Raw genomic sequence first — 21,452 nt, forward strand, 5'->3', positions numbered from 1 at the left:
GGGCGGGGGGGGGCGGCCCAGCCACTGGCCAGGGCTGCACTTGGAGCCAGAGCTGTGCTCCAAGTGGCTCTGCCACTGGCTCTCCTGCCACCGGGCTGAGCTCCGTAGGGAAGACCCTGGCACAGCCCCACAGCCCACAGCCCTCCCATTGCAGCTGGCACTGGTGACCCCCAGGAAGAGCTGGGGGAAGTGATCAGAGAGCTGGGGGAAAGATCAGGGAGCTAGGGAATCCAACCGGGAACTGGGGGAATGTTCAGGGATCTGAACATTCCCCCACCTCCCAGTTGGATTCTCTAGCTCTCTGATCGCATCCCCAGCACTTCCCGGGGGGCACGGGCCCCTGGATCTGCAAGCTGGTTTTCAAGCAGGCTGCCTTTGCATTTTCAGCGACAGCCTGCTGACAACCTGTGCGCAAATCAGGGGCCAGCACCCTCTGGGAAGAGCTGGAGAAATGATCAGATAGCTGGGGGAAGCAATTAGAGAGCTGGGGAATCGAACAGGGAGCTAGATGTCAGTATCAGAGAGAAGTCCTTCCCCTCCTAACTAGTACTATGAAACTCCTTCCTCTTCCCTCTCCTTAGTTTCTGTTTAGCTGCAGTAAGCCTGGCTTCAAAACTCAAAACAGTTTTGAAACTTAAAGAAACGGACAACCAAAAAATTGTGCTATTATCTGAATAAACTTATGAAACATTTTGAGTACCCTCATTTCATTTCAAAACAAAACACCTGTCAAAATTTTGCGCAGCCCTAGTAGTTTCCCACCGTTCTTCCCACTTTGGGCTGTCAGAGTGGTGTGACACAGGCAGAACAGGAACCAAGATCTGGCCCAAAGTCTTCTATGCTTATGAAGTTTATTCAGAAAATAGCACAAAATTTTGGCTGTCAAAGAGGTAATGGGAATGAGGATTTTGGCCATCTCATGCTCTAGCATAACATATATCAAAAGACAACATCCAGAGCTTTATTCACTCTCTCCTTGAGGATGAGACCAAAGTTGATCAACTGCAGGGTTTTTACTGAAAACTGAGGCAACACAGATTTTCTATTTCTACTTAATAGGAAATGTGAGAACAATTAAATATTATGCTTAAGACTCGTTTATTTCTTATTCTAAAAGCTCCAGTTGAATTATACGCAAGTTAGATGTTCCCGGAATGCTTGGGGCAAGTTTCCAGCGCAGCCTTGCATGGGGCAAACCATGGACACCTTTTAACTGACATGAACTGAATATAATCAATCTATATTGTGGACTTAATTCTACCCTTGGAGCTGTGTAACCAAAGGCAGAATTGGGGCTTTTGTTCTGCTTTTAAACAGATGTGAACAAAGCAGTTATAGCTTAACCCAAGGTCCAATTTAGCTCTGTGTTCACTAAGGAAGAGACAGCGAATTAGAAGATTGTGGTCTTGCTTCCTGCCACAAAAACCATACAGTGCATATCCCTCTCTGAATTTTCCTATCCATAAGTGTAGAGAGTCAGGACTAATGGCTTTGGCTTAGACTGGGACTGAGAGAGCCAAGGCAGATCTCTTGTTTGGTCCTGGCTTGGCTCTGCCTTCAAAACTTCCTGGCTTGTACAACTTTATTTTTACAAAGACAAAAGGCCCAATAAAGCACATGGGATACAGAGTTCATAATTCTGCTTTGTGTGGGATTCAATACTACATTTATTTGGCTGGATTTTATTTTTAAATTTAAAAAAGGACAGTCAACATAACAAGCTCTCAGGACACGGCAGATGACTAGGCCCCAACTGTTAAATACTTACAGTCTTTGATAGCCACGATCAAAATAAAACAATTGATTTAAACAGTAGAGCTTGTGTTTGAAGTTGTTTTCATGTGAAGCTTGAAGCCATTCAAAGAATAAATTTAAGCACTCACAAAAGCATACTTATCTTGGCACACATTCACACACGGGGGTGAGAATTTGACCCTTCAATACTGAGGACCAGCATGAGGCCTATATGCTACTTTAGGGGTCAGTAACATTTTCCAGCAGTGGGTTGGAATGACTTAGCTTGGGTTGAAGGCAGCATGGTGCTAGGAACTCACTGCTGCAGCTACTCCCCACTGCCACTTTTCTCTGCTGCCCAGTCATGATGTGGCATGGGCAAAGTGCCTGGCCATCTGACTGTGACACAGCATAGGCAAAGCCCCCTTCTGCCAAGCCTGCAGGCTCTAAGTTGCCAACCCCTGCACTGCTTCAATGAAACTGCAATCTTCAGGCTGGAGCTTAATTTATTTGAGAACCTTGTTAGAAATCTCTACATCAGTTTGTGGTGAATTTCAGTCCCTTGTACCAACACACAGGCAAATGCATGCACCTGTACTTGCGCACATTCTAGTAGTTTGTGGTTCTGTTTGGGAATGTTAATGAATATGGTTTCTTTACACCCAAAGTGAAAAAATAAAAAATAATATCCCGATCTTACCCTATAGTATATGGTGTCCATGAGACTGCAGTAGGTGAAGTCAGTATAAAATCTGTCTCTATCTTTTTCCCTTCTGTCCTTTTTAAATTGGTATTATTTATTTGTATCATATCCTGGAGGGGAAGACTAAAAAAGGGTTTGGTCCTGTTTAGCACAAAATGTAAATATTGCATTTTTGTGTATGCATTCATTTAAAGAAAAAATATCTGCAGGCATATGGGGAAATGTGGGTGAGGGGTCTCTCTTTGGAAAATCAGAAGGGGCCGTATGGAATGAAAAAAACTTATTCAAATCAAATTTCTTTTTAGTTGTTTTGCCTCCTATCCATAACTATTTGTTTTTGGGAAGGCAAGCTATACAAGTAAGATAGAAAGATAACTTTTTCTTGATTAGGTTTGCCTAAAATTACTGTGTGAAGTCCAGAAAACTGTTTCATGACTTTTAACATGCCTTTCAAAAGTTTTTGGAATATTTCTGATCAGCAGAGAGTCCATGCAGGATGTCTGTAAACTCAGTTCACCCCACCAAGCCAAGATTTCCTCCATTTCTGTAAAACCAGAATTCACTTTAAAGATGGTTAAAATTCCCTGGGGTATATGAAACCTACTAATTTAAAATAAACACAGAGGTTTCATCCTCATTTCTTCAGCACCTAATCCTGGCCACATTATTAAGGTTTCCTTCACTGTCTTCCATCCAAAACTAATTTTTTAAACCTGACCTCTTATTTGCTCCATTGTAATTCCTAAGGTCCATGGAGTTGTGCCATATTTGAATCCCATTCAAAACAATTTCTATTAATCAACAAGGCAGTGAAAAAGATAAGATGAATCCCAGATGTCCCTTGATGGTGATAGGTAGATCAGATTTCATGGGACAAAAGAGGGTCAGGAATTTTAAAGTTTACTTAGCAGGTAAAATGTAAAAGATCACATCTAGCCTGTTATAAGGTAGAAGCAGTTGTGGAGCCTTTAAATCAGTTTACAGTATATGTATATATGTGTGTACATTTGAAGAGGCCAAGAACAATTTACCCTTTGTGGAACTTTTCCTTTGTGCAAAAAATGGCTAACAACTGAACTACTCTGTAAAGTATCTGACATAACAGCCTACTGAATCAAATGAATGAAAATATGGAAATTGGAGACTGAGGGGAAAATCAAGAGTAAAACAAGAGAGTTTTTGTCAATGGCTTATAACTCACATTTAAAGTAACTCTTCATGTATTGGGTGAATTCCCACAACAGCTTGTTTAGGATTGTATTTTCCCCTTAATTAGGTATTAGAAATAGATGGATGGATGGACAGATGGATGGACAGGTAGATAAAAGTAAAATGAATACTTCACTGAGGAAAAATGTAATGAGTTTAGGCTTTTACTCATACTCATTTTTGCTTATTAAAAATATAAACGATGCCACAGGCCTCAGCTCCAGCTTGTCTTACTATTGAAACCTCTGGCAAAACTCCTAGGGATTTAATGGAAGCTGCCATTGGCTTGGAGGCCTTGTATGGCTCAGGTTTTTTGGCACCCTGTTTCAAGTGCAATTTCCTAAAGCCTGCTTCCCCATTGTCCTGCTCTTTGAACTGACTTCAGAGGGACTTGGGCACATGTTTAATGTCTTTGCTCAATATGGGTGTATAATTACAAAGCCTGAGCAATAACCCCAACAGATCTTCAGGAGAAAAAGAGCAAGGTAGAATAAATAAAACAGGTAAATAAGATAGATGGTTCAATACCATATCAATCTCCAACTTCTTTTTACTCTGTATTTGACATCACTGCTAAGAAAACTCACCAAACAATAAGAACATAATTATATTAGTATATTCCTTCATGGACCTAAATGAAACTACAAGGATTACATGGGGCTTATGTCTGAGTATGGGTTTGCTCTAAGATGACAGAGTTATATTCAGGTTATTTTCAGTCATTTTCAAAATAAATACACTCATATTTGCCTTTCCAGGTTGCCCTCCAAAATGTACCCAAATTTGTTTGAAAAATCCAATTTTATTTTAAAAAAGGGAAACTACTTCAATTGCATATTTTTGCAGAAAATATTTTGATGAAGCATTTCAATACAAGCTTAATTTTCAATTTTATTTCAGTCTTTGCAAGTCAAGCTGACATGAAAATGCTTGTTTTGTTTCATTTCTAATGGAAATGTTCTCATTTATTTTACAAAAAAGCCACATATTTCCAGAAAGAAAACCCATATTTCAAATTTGTCTTCTTGAAACAGTTCAGATTTCATTGAAACTGATTTATTTTCATGACTCGGGCTGATGTGGTGAAAGTGAGCTTTTCAATAAGAAGAACATGGTAGAAAAATTTAGACACACTATTTGTTGGGTCCCCTTTACATGTTACATTATTTTGCAATTAGCTGGTTACTTGTGCAATTGATTGAAATCAGCTACATGTGCAAAGTACCTATGACGCCATAAAAAGGTAAAACCGGCTATAAAGTTAGACCTTGAAAATATATACTAATTTTATAGCTGGTTGATATCCAGCTTTAATGAAGGGGCTCCCCTGTGGCTGGGATCTCTGTCAGCTGACTGTGCTTCCAGCCACAAGGTTGCACGATACCCAGCCAGGGCTGGAGTCCCCAGCTGGTCCTGGCAGCCACAGGCATGAGTGTGATTTCCCTGCCCTGGAGGTGCCATGGGACCCAAGGGCTGGGAGATCATGGGAGATCAAGTGTTAAAAGTGTACTGGCAAAGTTCGCAGATGACACCAAATTATGGGGAAGTGTAGTCACACTGGAGCACAGGCTGGGGATACAGGCTGACCTGGATGGGTTTGCAAGGTGGGCGGATCAAAACCTGGTGATGTTTAACATGGAAAATGTAATGTGCTCCATCTGGGGAGAAATAATCCACAACACACTTACAGGCTCAGTGGTGCTACACTTGCCAGCACCACAACAGAAAGAGACCTGGGGGTCGTGATAGACCACAGAATGAACATGAGCCACCAATGTGATCCCATAGCTGACAGAGAGAATAAAACACTGGCATGCATCTACTGATGCATCTCAAGCAAGACTAAGGATGTCATCCTCCCGCTCTACTCTGCTTTGGTGAGACCATAGTGACACACAAAGGCCAACTCTGCAGCCAAAGCCCACTGGCAGCTGGCCCAGAGGGGCAGATGCCTCTTCTGAATGTGAAGTCCCCGTCTGGGTCTGGCAGGTGTGCAGCAGGTCACAGCCAGGCAGCAGCCCCCACTGCCAGACTGTTGCAGTGGGTAAAGGGCACAGAGAACTCTCAGGGCTGCTTCAGCAGTCCAGCTGGCACAAGGGGTAGTCTCCCCAGGTACCAATTGGCTGGGCCCCAGAAGCTCCTGAGAGCAAGTAGCCCTGAGCTACTTGACAGGGTAGCTTTTTGTACTGATGGGGCTAGGTCAGGGCAGCTTTTTATACTATACTGTTGGCTACAGCACAGGTGCTGGCCCCGGGCTCTAGCTCCCCCTGGCTGCAGATCTCGGAGGTGCCAGGCAGGGTTATTTTGCCCCAAGTGGCACAATATTTTGCCCCACACCAAAGTGCATGCTTGGGCATGTGAGCTGAGGCAAAAAGCTCCAGCTCAAATTTGCACCATTTCTATTTGAGCTGCTGCAAGCACATGTGCTTGCATGTGTGGACATGCCTTAAGAGGTTATAGGTAAAAAACCAAGAATTTACTGGGGATGCTAAGGAAAACTGCCTGTCCAATTTTCTGGCACAACCTTTAACTCCTAACTTGCTGGGAAATATTCACATCTGGGTGGAATGAAAATATCCAGAATTGTGACAGAATAAATAGAAATTGTACATATCAAGTTGTCAAATTACTTTGAGAGTCTGTGTTTGTATGAATGGACACTTCAGGAGGTGGGGTGTTGAGAATTTGGTGACATGTTAAAAAAATTTAAATACAATATATTAATTCAATATCCAGAAAGAATTATTGTTTTATACAGAGAAAGGTATCCTTCCACTTACAGTAGACACTCTCCTGTTTGTTATTTCATGTTAGGTGAAGAACAGTTCAACTGCAATCTTTATTAGCTTTGGGCTCTTGATGAGTCTCCTAATTATGCTGAGAAACAATTCTTTTTAGCTTCAGGTTAATTTACAATATGTCACTTTGTGTTGTGAGGAGTATGAGATGGAACCCAATACTATGAGAGGAACTCAAATGTGATTGAGATGGGAGCCAGACAAATGAATAGAAAAGAGAATTAAAAGGCTTGGGATGAGAATCTGAAAATGCCTTTGGGGTAAATGGGACACCTGCAGTGATTCATCTCATCTGCCCTGCAAATCTTAAGATATTTTCATTTAGGATGAAGTCAACCTTAAAACACAACTGTCAGGCAGGCTCATGGTTACTCTGATGGCTGACAGGGAGACATAAATATAGACCTCAAGGTGGCCATTGTTAAAATAACATAGTTAAAGGCACTTGTTTCCTGATAGAAAGAAATAATTCTTGGGCAGTCACAGTGAAAATAATGTCTTGTTCAGAGACAATCAAGTTATTTAAACTTGACATCTTCAAAGATATGGGCCATAGTCCCAATATGATTCTAATATAGGAGAGCTGCTGTTTAAGAGAAATGTTGACGTTTAAGTCAACTTGGTGTTAATAAGGAGATTTGAGTTGGCTTTATTGTTGCCTTTTTCACTTAAGCAAGTCCACAGGATAAGTTTTCACATGCATACAACCTAGTATAATATCTTATAAATTCATCCAGTGATGGAAACACCTGAACCAGGTGGCTTTGTTACAAAAGGATTCTGCACAGCTCTCTCCTCAGTGTGCCAGCCACCAGAAGGTAGAACAATAAAATCCTGCTAAAGATTTGGGCAGATTTGATAATCCATGCAGTAGCCCTCGATGCTTTCCATATGCACAACCTACTACAACACATCTGAGAACATTTTACACCAGTTTGAACATTACAGGTATGACATTTGCAACAATATTGACTTTTATGTATAGTAATAGCTGTCACTCAGTCGATTACAGCTATACTCCTTTAAAAATTAGGTGATACTGATGATGCCTGTTCATGCAAAAGGAGCCCATGGTGGTAAAAAGAAGGGATGTGAATACCTTGTCTGAGTGTAAGTTAGAAGGGGATGAAGTCAAACCAACCTTTGGGAGCATTTTGGCCAAGCAAAGAACGAGAGGGTTGGGTAGAAAGGGACTGTGAGTAATGATTATAAGGTGTGGTAATCTAAGATGGACTAGCATCCAAAGGGTCTATCTTGGATCTGTAGAACTGATTTTAAAAAAGCATTACTGTACAAAAATGGGTTGCTTGTACAATTTCTGATATGGCTTGTTTTCATATGAGCCTGGGGCATCACAATAGTAATTTTATATTTTGGTGTTTAGATAGGCATGAAAGGCTCTTCAGCAAGCACTAGGGGCCAACCCTTTTGGTTGGCATGCCACAAAATAGCCCCTCACCATCCCCAACTGCCACTCCAGTTCCCTTCCCTTGCCCAGCTTATTGTTTGCTTTCTGCTACCTGTAGGGTGTTTCCTGCCCAATCTGCTGCTCTGCTTTCTGCTTCCTTCGCTGTGATCCCTGTCCCATGTGTTACTTTGCTTTCTGCTCCTTGCCCTATCTGCTGTTGTGCTCCAGTGCTTATCAATGTTTCTGGCTAGCTCTGGGGAGAAAAGTTTTAAAATGAAAAATACCATGGGCAGATCTATGTTGCAGGGGTGTAGGTTGTAGCCATGTTGGTCTAAGGACATAGGCAGACAAGGCTCCTTGGGTGAATTTGATATCTTTTATTAGACCAACCCAAATAATTGGAGAATAGTTATTAAGCAAGCTTTCGAGTTCAAAAACCCTTCGTCAGGCTAAGGAAGTTTCAGCAGTTGGTTATTGTTGGCCCATCCAGGAAGAGTACACACCAACTGCTGAAACTTCCTTAGCCTGACAAAGGGTTTTTGAACTCGAAAGCTTGCTTAATAACTATTCTCCAATTATTTGGGTTGGTCTAATAAAAGATATCAAATTCACCCAAGGAACCTTGTCTGCCTATGGGTAGATCTAAACATTTTCAATCCTGAAGAAAGGTCTGACAGTAGATGGGGACAGTAGAGGTTCAAGGCCAAACTTAAAGGAAATGAAGAAAGAGAAAGGAAAGAGATTTGTGAGATGAAAGGAGTAGAGAGGCAGAGAGAAAGGGTTAAAAAGAGGTAGAACAATAGTCTTGCACCAAAAGTAGGAAAGAAACTGGCAGCTGAGAGAGTGCCTAAAAGAAAGAAAAGGCAGAATTCAACAGCTCAAAAAAAAATCCATCTATTATCTGCTTAAAACATGGCACTGCAGAAGAATCCAACTCTAGAAGTTTCACGCAGTGAGTAACTTTTTTAAATGTTTGTTTATTTTTCATACCGCAAGACATATAATAATCCAGAGAGACAAAAAATTGTGTTTTTACTGCATTTACCATAGCTTTCCAAAGGAAAACAAATGGATCTCTCCCCTACAATCCTGAAACTAACGTGGTCGGAAAAATATTTGGAATTAATGTTGGTATTTTTACAAAAAGATTCTAAATAACGCAGAACCCAAATCAGCTTCAGATTCTCTCACTCCTGCTTTCACTATTTATACATGTGGATTCACATTCATGTTTCCAATTTCCCAACACTGTAAGGCAGCTTAAGTGGTGAGCATGTAGAATGAAATGTGTCTCTCTACAGGACTGTTCAATAGCTTTATAGACAGTGGTATCAACCTCTCCCAGCCCCCAGCTGTGAATGGGACTCACCAGCTCTCAAAGAGCACTGAAGAAACAGATGCACCTCTCTCACCCCTTTCCTCTCCTCTCCCCTATTCCATTCTATTTTTTCCAGTAATCTAATTTCTAGATGAATTAAAAACAGCTGTGGCAAAAATCCCACAAATGATAATGTCTGTGAAAATGTGCTCACTGCCAAACTCCAAGAAGTACACTTCCAGTTCTCTAATTTCATTCCCCAAACAAAGAGCCTGCTTTTAAACATTTGTAACTGTGACTGTCCTTTTCTGAGAGGTGATAGTCATATAAATAAAGGTGTGTGAGTTCAGAGATAGCTACACTTGGCAGGAAATAACCATCCCCCTCCAAACTACACATCTGGCTAATTTCATAATCAATAACACCAGTGTAGAAGCTGTGTGCACTAGTCTAGTGGTAATTGAAGCTCACATTTCAGGGGATAAGCTGACCCTACAGGAATCAAAAAGAAAATTTTCCATCTGTAACGTAATGTATGATTGGCTAGATTTCATTATGGGTTTTTTTTTATTCCTATCTTCCTTGAAAGCAAAAGGTACTGCCCCATGCTAGAGGTAAATGCAGGGCTCACCCAGAGGTCCCTCTGCTTCTGTGTCTTTGTGAAAAATATTTTTGAGAGAGAATACTTGAGGTTTGTAAGCAAAATTATGCAGGTAACTATGTGCTTCTGTCCCTGTGCATGACCACATGAGAGAGTTATATAGCCAATTATATATTTGTAAGACCTGTTTTGCATGTGTTATTGTGATGGCTGTGCATTCAAATACTACTGATATATTTTTTAAAAATGAAGACCCTTTTATCTCAAACTGTTAGTATGTTTCATAATGGCAAAAAGAAAGCAAATCGAAAACAATTAAATACAATAATTCTATAAGCATGTGATTATATGGAGAAACCCTTTTCTATTGATAAAGGTATGCTAGATCTTCCAACCAGATATTATTACCAAGCGACCAAAACAATCATTTGAAGGTCTGAAGCTTGAAGATTTAATTAGGGTTATTCCTGCTAGTAAACACTCAGCAGTAGAGAAAGAAAAGCGGGGAAAAAGCTATCATTTTTTAGGGATAAGAGAACAGTGTAACAATATTTAGCACGGCAGCATCTCAAATGAGCTCCTTTTGGAGTTTTCAAGTTAGGGGTGAAGGCCTGGCTCCACTGAAGTCAACAGCAAAACTCTCAGTGACTTCCATTGGACCAGGATTTCATCCCAGGAATGCAAGCTTTGATTAACTGGCATTGGATAATTAAATGCAACATGCAGCTAGCCACATTACTGACCTATTTAGAATTTTGGAGCCAATATTGTTAAATATTAGGTAAGTTAAGATACTTCATCTAGGCAAAGCTATATGAGCTTTTATTATGAAGGAAAATTGTTCAGGTCCACGAGCCCAAAACTGAACCTAACCTAAAAATAACATTTAAAAAAAACAAAACTTTCCTCTTTGTCTTGGAAAGATCAGTACAGCAATTCCAAAACAAGGCTTGTGACATATGTGAAATCTCAGCTACTCAGCAGGGTGATCCAGCAACAACAAACCCATGCAGAGCAGGATCCTAGTACACATCAGTCCCCTCAGTGTTCACAGGAGCAGTGCAGGCAGGGAAGGAGGCCTGATATGATGTGTGCGCACTCACAAACCAAAACAAAGCTGGAAGGTTTAATTATAGGTCTATCAGGCTTGACAGTGTCTTTTTCCTTTGTTTCATATTATATTCCATGAACCTACAGTATGCAACTTGATTGACACAAATTAACCTTCCTGCTCTCCTCAATGTCCTGGTGTAGTATAAGTGCCTCACAGCTGGAAAATGGCCCATGAAGCAGCAGGCAGGCTTATTTACTGACTACTCCAGTTGTTGTCAGTTAGCGAAGCACATGTCTAGACGGAAAGAAGATTTCAGTGACCCAAAGAATACTCCCAGAGTCTACTTCAACTTTTGACTGAAGCAGAAGCATGAGACAAAAGAACAATAATTCCCTATGAATGGGGGAATGGTATTGTGCAGGAACAACCAAATATTGCTTTGCAAATTGTGCTCTGTGAAAAACAAAATGAGCCAAATCCAGAGGAGTTTACTCAGTTTTTGTATCTCAGACAAAGCTCCCATTGAAAGGCCTCTGAATTTGGCCCTGTGAAGCATGTAAAAAGCTGGCCTCATGCATGTTTGGCTTCATTTTCCATTTTTATTGGTGGAACTGATGTTGATTCATGAAATTTGAGAATTTTTACAATTCTTGGAATCAAACAAGACTTTCCACATTATAGTCCTTGTTTCCACTTTCCCCAGTGAAATCAGCTCTTTATTCTGGTGAGAGCAGAAGTTGGGCTTCTTATTTTATTGTATCGGAAATTGTGTTCTATGGTAGAATATAAGTGAAAAACTTTTGTAGTGGCAGAGGTTGGCAAAATATCAGAGACAAGTGTAATATTCACTGAGTTCAATAAACAAAGGCATACATCAGTGAGAAGAACTAAACAACTTGTAGGCAACCTCTGTAGACTGATCTTGCCTCCAGCTTTTGAATGTCTGTACCTAGCCTTGTCTCTCTCTCACCAACTACCCTAACCGAAGGACCATTTCCCAATTCTCAATTTCTGTAGTCTTCATTACGGAACATTGCTAAATTATAACTGCTACTCATTACAGTGAGTGCAGGGACTGTCTAAAACCCCCTTCAAATAGCTGTTTAAAAGGCTTTTGATTCTGGGAGAGAACAGATGAATGAGAGAAAGAGAGAGAAATTACAGTTACGTAGTGAGCTGCTGCAGCTCTGACTCTGGCCCTAAGCCCAGGTCAGGGCCAGAGTCACATCCATGGCAGCCACCTGCCCCCGCTCCACCTCCATCAGCAGCCTCTTCCCCTCCTGCTTGTCCCTGCAGTCTCTGCCCCTTTCCTCTACTTACTGTCCTGGCTCTGGCTCCAGTTCCAGCTCAATTCTCTCCTGGGTCATGGAGCACATGGGAACTCCATGCTCTGCCCAGTCAATCAATCAATCAATCAATCAGCAACAGTGCACTCCAGCTCTGGGACACTGCTGTGTTGCTTAGGCAGGGGCTGCATTTCCAAGTGCTCCATGACTGGGGAGGGAATTGAGCCAGAGCTACATCTGACTGTAAAGGCGGGCGGGTGGCAGGGGGGTGGCAGAGGCTTTGGGGAGCTGGGGATAGGAAAAGGGCTGGGGGTGAAGAGGGAGTGGGAGGTAGGCACCAGGGAATGGACAGGCAGGCAGGCTGTAGGGGGAAGAAGTAGGGAGGCAGAGGGCAAAGGAGATGCACCCCCCACCCCCGGGACCTACCACTGCTTTCCCCACTGTAGCAGTACGGGAGGGGGATGAATTTAAGATGATGCTCCAATAATTAGGTACTATGCCTGGAAAATTATAACCTATTAAAACTTTTCCATACATAGAATCTAAGTATTGGGGGTTATTTTATATTCAAAGTTGTTTTGGATTTGGGTAAACATGTTATCCTCTGCTGCCTGTCAACAATTTCCTCCTCTCTTCTGTGGAGATTGATCCTTCAAGGCTCAGTCCTGCAGTCAGATCTTCTGAAATTCACAGTTTTACTAAAATAAAGAGCAGAGGACGAGGCCCTTGGTGCTACCACAGTGGCAATACTTAATGGAGAATCCACATCTCCAAGCTTCACTGAATTAGTCTATTTTATAAAACTAGTAACTGTAACCAGGCAAGATAATCATCTTACCATATCTCCTCCATACCCTCTAGATTAGCTCCAGAGAGGAAAAATAATTTTCCAGTACTCTTGTGGCACCAGGAATAATTATGGAACCATCATAGTGTTTCAGTCTTTACTTATTTATATTATGTTATCATATTCAGCATTTATTTAATTATTAGTATGACTCTGACAGTTAAATTTCACTTACCACATTGCTGCATGTTCTGTATCGAATGTTTCGTCCTTCACAGCTCCTGTGTCCAAAAAAGAAAACAAACAAAAACCTTTAATAATTGAATGTAACAGTAAAAATACCTAGAACCAGATCTTATTAGGTTTCTATGGGACACTTAGGTATCTAGGGGCGTGTGTAGATGAAATGTGGGGCATGTGTGCAAGGTACTTTAAAGTGGGTTAAATGTTTTTGCACTGCTTTAATGGTGTTGGTGTTCGCATGTGTTGGCAGTGTATTGCGCATTGATTCCAGCTAGTGTAGCACATTTGGTGGCATAATGTGTTTTAAATGGCTTTGGGGTGCAGCAAACTAAAACACCTCCAAAAAGTTTTAGTTTGCTGCCCTACAGCTGCGGAGCAAAGCACTGGGCTCCGTGCAGCTCAGGGACTGTGCAGGCAGCCCCGCAGCAGCCCAGGAAAGCAGGCTCCCCGGCCGCCCGGGAAAAAAGGGTCACCCAAAGAAAAAAAAAAAAAAAAAAAAAAAAAAAGGAGTGAGCCTGATTTCCCCCCTACCCCGGAGCCTGTCTGCCTGCATGAGCTGTGCAGGGACCCAGTCCTTCCCTCCACAGCTGTGGTGCCCTCCGGGGCTGCCTGAGCTGGGTGCCTGCGGGCAGGTGCTGCCGGGGGGGGGTGGGGGGTGAGAGGGTGGGTTGCTGCTGCTGTGGAGGGAAGCACCAACCCGTCCCTCCCCCGCAGCCCAGGGACTGTTCCGCTCACTGGCAGCTCACCCTCCCCTCCCTGCCTCTAGAAAGGCAGGTAAGACACGGGTGTACACAACACGAGGATTTACTTTGCCCTAAATTGAAGTGGTGTTTTTAAAAACCCACCGTTTCAATTTAGGGCCCCTGTTTTGTCTACACACCCCCTAAGTGTTCTCTTATTCCTACAGCCTCTGAAAAAGCATTGACTATGCACTTATGTAATATGCCTTCATTTTAGCTTTAAATCTAAGTTATCAAAAGCTACAAGGAAGATGACCCACTCACCTTTTATACAAATGTTTTTTAGACTCCCAAGTACCACTTAGATGAATGATAAGTGGACTAGGACCTGGTACTTAGTTTGATCTGTATTTTGCTCTACATATCCATAGATCTCAAAGCACTTCTTACAAAAGTGCAGGGATCATTAGTCCCATGTGGAAACTGAGGCATAAAGTGATTAGATGGCTCTGATTGTTAATGGACCTGCATACTTATCACTCCTCCTAGTATTCATTTCCTTTCTCCTTTCCTCACCTAAAAATTACCTTCTGATGTGAAGTCTGTTTCCTGAAGATGTGTATCAAATATGTAAATGGTCAGAGTAAAGGAATGTAGGACCAGAAACTATGCTGGAAGCCAGTACCAGAATTTCATCAGTAATTTTTCTTTCCCCACAAGTATTCCTAAATGACCTTGCAGCTGTGTCTATCTGGCTGCCTCACTTGTACTTAGTATCTGTTTAGGTCTAAATCTTAACACTGATGTGTTAGCTGCCAAGAAGTATGCTGGGGTGTTCCCTTATGGGCTGGGTGGAAAGGAATCTTTTTTAACATGCTGTGTTGCCATACAAGATCCACACTGCCTACCTCTTCTGTTACATAGGAGAGAGAGGGAACCCCATGTAACAGATCTACCAGCTCCAATCCCCTCCCAAATCCGTGCTGTGATGCAGCATTCAAAAAGCCACTGAGCAGCTGAGCCCCATAGAGCTCAAGGACACCCCGCCTGTTCTATGTGCTTGCCATATCCTTCCTTCACTTCCTACACAGAAGTGTACCAGTTCTGGTGCTAGCAGGGTCCTATGTGCCTGCACAAAAAAGTCAAGTTCCATATATCTTTTTAGCACGGTGGATCTATAAAGTGGCTTTTTGACCTCAGTGAATTCATTGACCTATGCTGAGTGAATTCAAAATACACAGTGGAGGTCATGAGTGCAATCAGAATGAAGAATCTGGCCCTTGAAATGTCCTTCACAGAACAGAATTCCCCTTTTATTTTCTTAATTTCACAGCATTTTTTTGATTTAGCAAAGTACACATTCCTTGAGGACTATGTGCCTGCCAAGTCTGAAGTTTTAAATCCAAACCATTTCTGAATTCTCCAAATGCAAGGACAGCATCTGCATGATTGTGTGTGTGTGTTTAATGACTGAGAAAACTTTTTCCATGCTGAGTTAACTTCCATGCTTCAAACTACTCAAACCCACAGCAACAACAAAAATCTCAACAACAGGGCTTGATTCTCCTCTGTTTTGCACCATTTGTAGTCATTAACACCTAAATAAGTAAAAAGCAGGTACAAAATGCAGAACTGTTGCTTTATAGCCACTTTGTACTGGTTTAAGCGACAGCATAAGATATTCAGAAGTAAAAAGCAATGGCCATTATTAACAATAATTGATTATTAATCTGATAAATTAATATAAATATTAATATAGATTAATGTAAATACAGTATAAGTATTAATAATGCTCTCCTTGAACACAAGAGACAGCATGAGACACTTAATCCAAGTGGACTAGGTCTGATAAAGTACTAAAGCAATAAGCTATAAAAAAATGCCACCTCAGCCATTCCTATACTATCATGGGTGTAATGTTTTCATAAAGTAGGAAAAATAATTCAAAAAGAAGATTCACCGTTGGGTTACAAAAACAGAGGATCCAGTTCTCATCCCAGGGAAAGTCTATGTGGAGTAGTTAAACAGTACAAGCTTCCTACTTTGGACATAGTGGGCACGTCCAGATGAGTATGGACATGCTATCTGTGGCATCCACAGACACCTGCATGCACTGCACATGCACATGTTCCCCACGCTGTGGGGTTTTTTTGACCCCAGGACATCCTGAAATCAAAAAACCCCATGTCTAAAAAAAGCATGGCAGCACACATGACGGCACTGTGTGCCATCCAAAACTGGAGCCAAGTTGGCTGGAGCCATACTCTGGCTGCTGGCCAGGGGCTCTGCTGCAGGAACGTTGTGTCTACAGCTCCTAGAGGCCCCCAGGACCCCAAGTAGAGCTGCTGGGGCCAGCACAGGTGCTGGCCTCAACCTTCCCTACTCCACCCAGGGCGATAAGCCATGTGCTAGAGCATGTGTGGCATGGATGTTCCCTGGGGACAAGTAGCAGTAGCTCAAGATGTGCTGTTGCTACTTTTCCTCGGGGAAACACAAATGAGCTTTAGCTAAAGCACCCCACCACCATTTTGAAACATGGGAAACTGCATGTAGAAGACTCTGCATCATTTTAATTAGAGTGGCTCCCACGAGCCGCTCTAATTAACCCCCACTCTCCTCCCCAAGCACATGTTTAGACATCCACCAGTAATGCCAGTATAAAAGTAGTTATATCTATATATCTTATTCCAGTTCAAGTGATAAAATAAATCTTTACAAGTATGCCTTATATAACACTAAGATTTATACTTTACTAGCTAACATGGTTAAAAAAAAAATCATACTCCTAACTGAAAACAGCAAATTTTGCCTACTTAGCAAATTTGTTCTGATGCAGATAAGACTTCCAACTATTTATACTGTACTGCATTTAGTTAAGTTATTCCTGTTTTATACCAACAAATGTAATCGAAGAATCAAGCCTAAAAGATTTGCTACCTACTTGAGTTACAAGATAGGTTTCAAAACTTCTTCCCATTGGGAAGTCACTTTTTCTTTCTTGAAGTGTAAGTGACAAGTACATCATGTAGTGTGTAAGCAATCTCAGTGCAGGCCTCAAAGCAAGCATCAATCACAGAGTAACTTATGCAGAAGGCTTGACTCATATCTCATCTGTCTCTCATTAATACCATACAACTCATCAAACATCTCTCTGTTTCATGTAGACCTGATGCTATTGCAGTTTCATTTACTTTAATTTATAACCCTCTGAACTAATGAGGATCCCTGGAAGTTTAAACTACCCTGGTTTTCTTTCAGTGCTTCTTCCTATTGTCTGATTTAAAATGAAGAACATCCCTTATATTATATCTTGTAGTAAGACAAAAACACACAACTATTTTTTCCCAGTTTTAGCCCTTTGAGCATGGGTGGATCTAGAATTTTGAAAAATGGGGTACAGATGGTGAGGTGTATCATCATATATAAAAACAATATGTATTCTTCTCCAGTTAAAAAGAAACTAGAAGTGTTACTAATATGATAGAGGCCCAAGGTTTTATTATTCCATTTCAAATAAAAGAAACAGAACTTCATTAGAATGAGCTAAAAACAATCTGCAGGGCTCTGAAATAGGAGCTACATTACCAGAAGCAGCTAAAATTACACAGCAAAGGATGATTAGTGGAACAAGACCAGTAAAAAGAAGAAAGGGTTGTTAACACCTGTGGAATGAAAAGTTCAGAAGGGATCAGGTAGATGGCAGTGAGCCATGAAGTCAGTTGGCACCCCTAGCACTGTCTGGCTAGAAATGCTGCTGCCATTGCCATGTTTTAAACTTTGGCTGGAGCAGGAATCAAAGTGGAGGTGGGAGCCCACCAGTGTGCGTCTCATCCCCCCTGGATCCAACCCTGCTTTTGAGTGGCAACCATGCCTGTTCAGCAAAACATAATGCTCTGAATGGAAATGTATGCCTAAAGTACAGAAACTAAGGCTAGGGACATAAGAAGTTACATATAAACCAGTTTAAGTGATCAGAAACTGGCTTAAACTTGTAACAGAATAGAAGTTCAGTGCAATTAAGCCACTTTCAAAATGGCTGAAACTGGTTTAAGATAAGTCTGATACTACATCCAACTAGATTTAACTGATTTAGGTCAAACTGGTTTATGGAACTGCTGTCCCAGACCCCTTCCCAGTTCAAGTTACCGCACAGTCCCTCAGCATCCCATGATGCTTTGCAGCCCTGGGCTGTGCTGTCTGCTCTAGTGAGCAGGATCTCCTTGTCCTTCTGCTCTCTAGCTGGAGCACTATCACTCCTCTGAATGGCTGAGGAGGGGGTGGGGGAGAAAAACTCACCCCTCTGGCCTAGCACTAGACTCCCAGCAGGTTGCCACTGATAGGGGTGGGGGGAGAAGAGAATGAGACCCCCAGCCAGGTGCTGCCAGCCGGGGGAGGAGGAATCTGCAGCAGGGGCTTGACTCTGCCCCTCCAGAACTGAAAGCCATGACCCATGCCCCCTTCTCAGCCTCCCAGTTGGCTGGGAGGAAGGAAAAGCCTTCACCGGGGCTTGGCTTCACTCCTCAGAGCTGGGAGCAGGGCTGGAATCCTATTGCCATGCCCCTTTTTCAGCCTCTAGGTTGGCTGAGAAGGAAGCATGGCTCCCAGCTCTGGGAGCGGGGCAGAGCCAAGGCCCTGCTGTGGACTTCCCCCACTTCCAGCCTAGAGGCTGAGGAGTGGGTGTGACTCCTGGCAAAGATTGAATTGATTCATCTCAGGCTTCTTGACTCTGTACAGGCAGTCCTTGACTTACAACGTTTTGAGTTACAACGTTTCCACTTACAACATTTATAAACTGACACCCTGTTTCAACTTTCTCACCTCAGTTTCAATTTTATAATGCTTGATCTGACGTGATGCCACACCACACCAGTGAACAAGTTCGCTGTGTCACCCATCTCCCTGGAGAACATCTGTCCTTCCTTGGACACTTTCTTTAAGACAGCAGAGAATACTCCAGAAAAACCTGCAGCCAAGACTCCTGAGAAGATTCCAGCCAAGAACCTTTCAAAAAGTTCAACCAAGAGCCCATCAAAAAGTCCAGCAAGGTCACCTCAAAGAAGTCCTTCCAAATCAATATGATTGCTATTTACAATATAAATACATTAATGTAGCTATATTACTCATCTATAATTGATTGAGTACAAAATTCTGGTGTATTTTTGGTGAAAATTGGGTATCGGGCCTTGGTTCAGGAACCAATCCCCCATTTATAACATTGTTTCTTATGAGAAAAATGGTTCTGAGTTACAACTTTTGGACTTAAGATGTGTTTTTCAAGAACCAATTGTAAGTCCAAGTTGTAAGTCCACGGACTGCTTGTATAACAGCAGTTTATATGCCAAGTGTTATCCTATTCTTCCCTGCTCAAGTCCTTGAAAAAGAATTAATGCAAAAGGGAGATGGGTTCTTCTGCCTGGTTCCTTTTGTGGCTTAATCTTGAGGATGAGGTAATGATCTGTTATAAAAATAGTAGTACACATAATTTTTTTCAAGCACTTGGCTGGGTGGAATGCAATCACACTCAGGTGTCTATATTCATTTGAACTCCTAATAGTTGCAATAGAATTTGGCCATATTTGGCCACTTCCTAGGGTAGGCACTTTTTAATGTGTAACTAAAGCACCTTTAGTTTTTTCTTTATCACTAATGATTGAGAGCAGATGTAAAGTTCACATTCAGGCTGGTGTCTCTGCAAGGGACCTTTGCAAGGTTGCTGGGATTTGTTGAGCTGCACTTAGTAGCAGCATGATGACAAAATAATAGATTATCTTGAAAATGAGAAAGACCTGCAACAATGCAACTTGAAATGTAGGTTCTCTCTTTGGATATTTCTGAACCTAACACTATCTTGGCGATTTAATTTAATTTGACAGAAATATATCACTTGTTCCATCACAAAAAAAATTCTATCATTTCCTGATCTAGACAGGATCAAAGCCAATGACACAGATTGGCTTTGTGCAGTGCAGCACAGCTGCTTTGCAGTACACCTGCCATAGTGAGCATGGGAGAACCACCATAAAATTGGACACCCTTTGGTGACACACAGGAAGTGTAGCACTGCTTTGTCTGTCACTCCTGCCAACACCAGGGGATCTCTAGGTCAATGGCAGACAGCGTGTATACAATACTGCTGGGGCTGGCCTGGTGAAAAATGTAGAATTTACCTCTACATCTCCTTTCTTGACCTGCACTATGTATTTCTTCACTGCAGCCACTAATCTGGCCAATATGTGTAGTGGAAACTGTCCTCTACTGCTGGATACTGAACCAGGCTACATGTTGCCCTGACTCATTTGAGACCTTTGAAGGACAGTACGTTTTCACAAATGCATTGCAACCTACTACTTGTACTGTAACATCATCCTATATTTCCAAGAGTTAAATGAAGATAGGGCCAGACTCAGTTGGCTCCCATTCACAACAAAAGTGTTATTAATCTAAGTAGCACAAGATCATCCCTTTGCTTCCTTCAATTCAGTATATTATGGTATTTTTTAAGGATGCCCTTTATTCTTTGAGAAGGGGAAAGTCTGAGCAATGATACACCACAAACTGTGCAACTGTAAGAAGCAGTCGTACAACTTGTCTGATGAAGCATAATCAGTAATGAATTCTACCCTAGAGAGAGGTAACTTGCTGTAAGTTGTTGCTTGATATACAAATCAGCATAAAAGTGGTATTAGTATGTGATGAACAAAGAAAAAACCAGGCCACTGGGAATCATTTAAGTTCCTTTTTGTATCCTAATGAGCCTTTTTTTTCTAAAAAGTTTTTGAAAGGAGTAAAACTTTGAGTTTATGAAAAACCTCACTTTTGCTTAATGTAAGCAATTCCAACGTTCCCCTACATTTTTTTCTTTCCTTATAAGTGGAGAAAGAAATCTTCCTCTTTGAAGTGTCCTGTTTGTATGGAGATATAGTTCAAAGTCCCATCAGGTTTACCACAGAGGTGTATATGGAGCCACTTGAGCTTAACTGCATTTGGAAGATTTTCAATATTCTGAGCACTACAAATAGCCCCTCTTCCAATACCAAATACGTTCTTTGCTTGTAACTAGAAAGGGTTACCCCAGTATTTGCAGAGGGAACAGACTGGCTCCCACCACCCTCTGAGCTTGCTGACATTTGAAATGTTTTTCCAGTAGACAAACCTTCACATAGAAGGGGAGAGAGAGCCACAGCTTCCAGCTAGTGATGGCCATCCTTTACTGAATTTTAATTTTTTTACATGACCATCTATCATTGGGGCTTGAAAACTGATATGGCTCTAACTGCTCTTTATACATTCCTATTACCCTGAATTTTGCAATAGACTTTGGCTCTTCTGCCTGCTGCCCCAGGAAAAGGTCTGGCAAGTTGCTACCACCTCAGGGATTTCAGAACAGTTGGAGCAGGCTCCCTCCTTTCTCTGGCATCTCTGAAGATCTGGATGCTACACTTACCCTTCACACGCATTGGCAACACTTCAAACCTCTCCTTCCCCACACAAAGGCTTTGACTTCTCTTTTCAAATGCTTTTCATTGTGATATCCTTTTCCTTCCCTGAGGTCCTCTCACCTTTCATACTCCTCATGCCTTCTCTTTCAATTTTCTCTCTCCATGAAATTTCCTCTCCACTTCCACTCTTTC

At 41.8% G+C, this 21,452-nt stretch overlaps 1 protein-coding gene across 1 annotated transcript in view; it reads right to left on the reverse strand.

Annotated features, from left to right (window-relative positions):
* Positions 1–21,452, reverse strand: part of LOC102379424 (ADAMTS-like protein 1) — a gene marked incomplete at its 3' end in the record, with an annotated part of 697,172 nt that overhangs the window by 60,150 nt on the left and 615,570 nt on the right. Inside the window, exon 5 of the mRNA XM_025201268.1 lies at positions 13,134–13,179. Within this exon, the coding sequence (XP_025057053.1) occupies positions 13,134–13,179 (46 nt within the window). The remainder of the gene's footprint in view (positions 1–13,133; positions 13,180–21,452) is intronic.

The sequence above is a fragment of the Alligator sinensis genome, unplaced genomic scaffold, assembly GCF_000455745.1.
Source record: "Alligator sinensis unplaced genomic scaffold, ASM45574v1 scaffold917_1, whole genome shotgun sequence".
NCBI classification, from domain to species: Eukaryota; Metazoa; Chordata; order Crocodylia; family Alligatoridae; genus Alligator; species Alligator sinensis.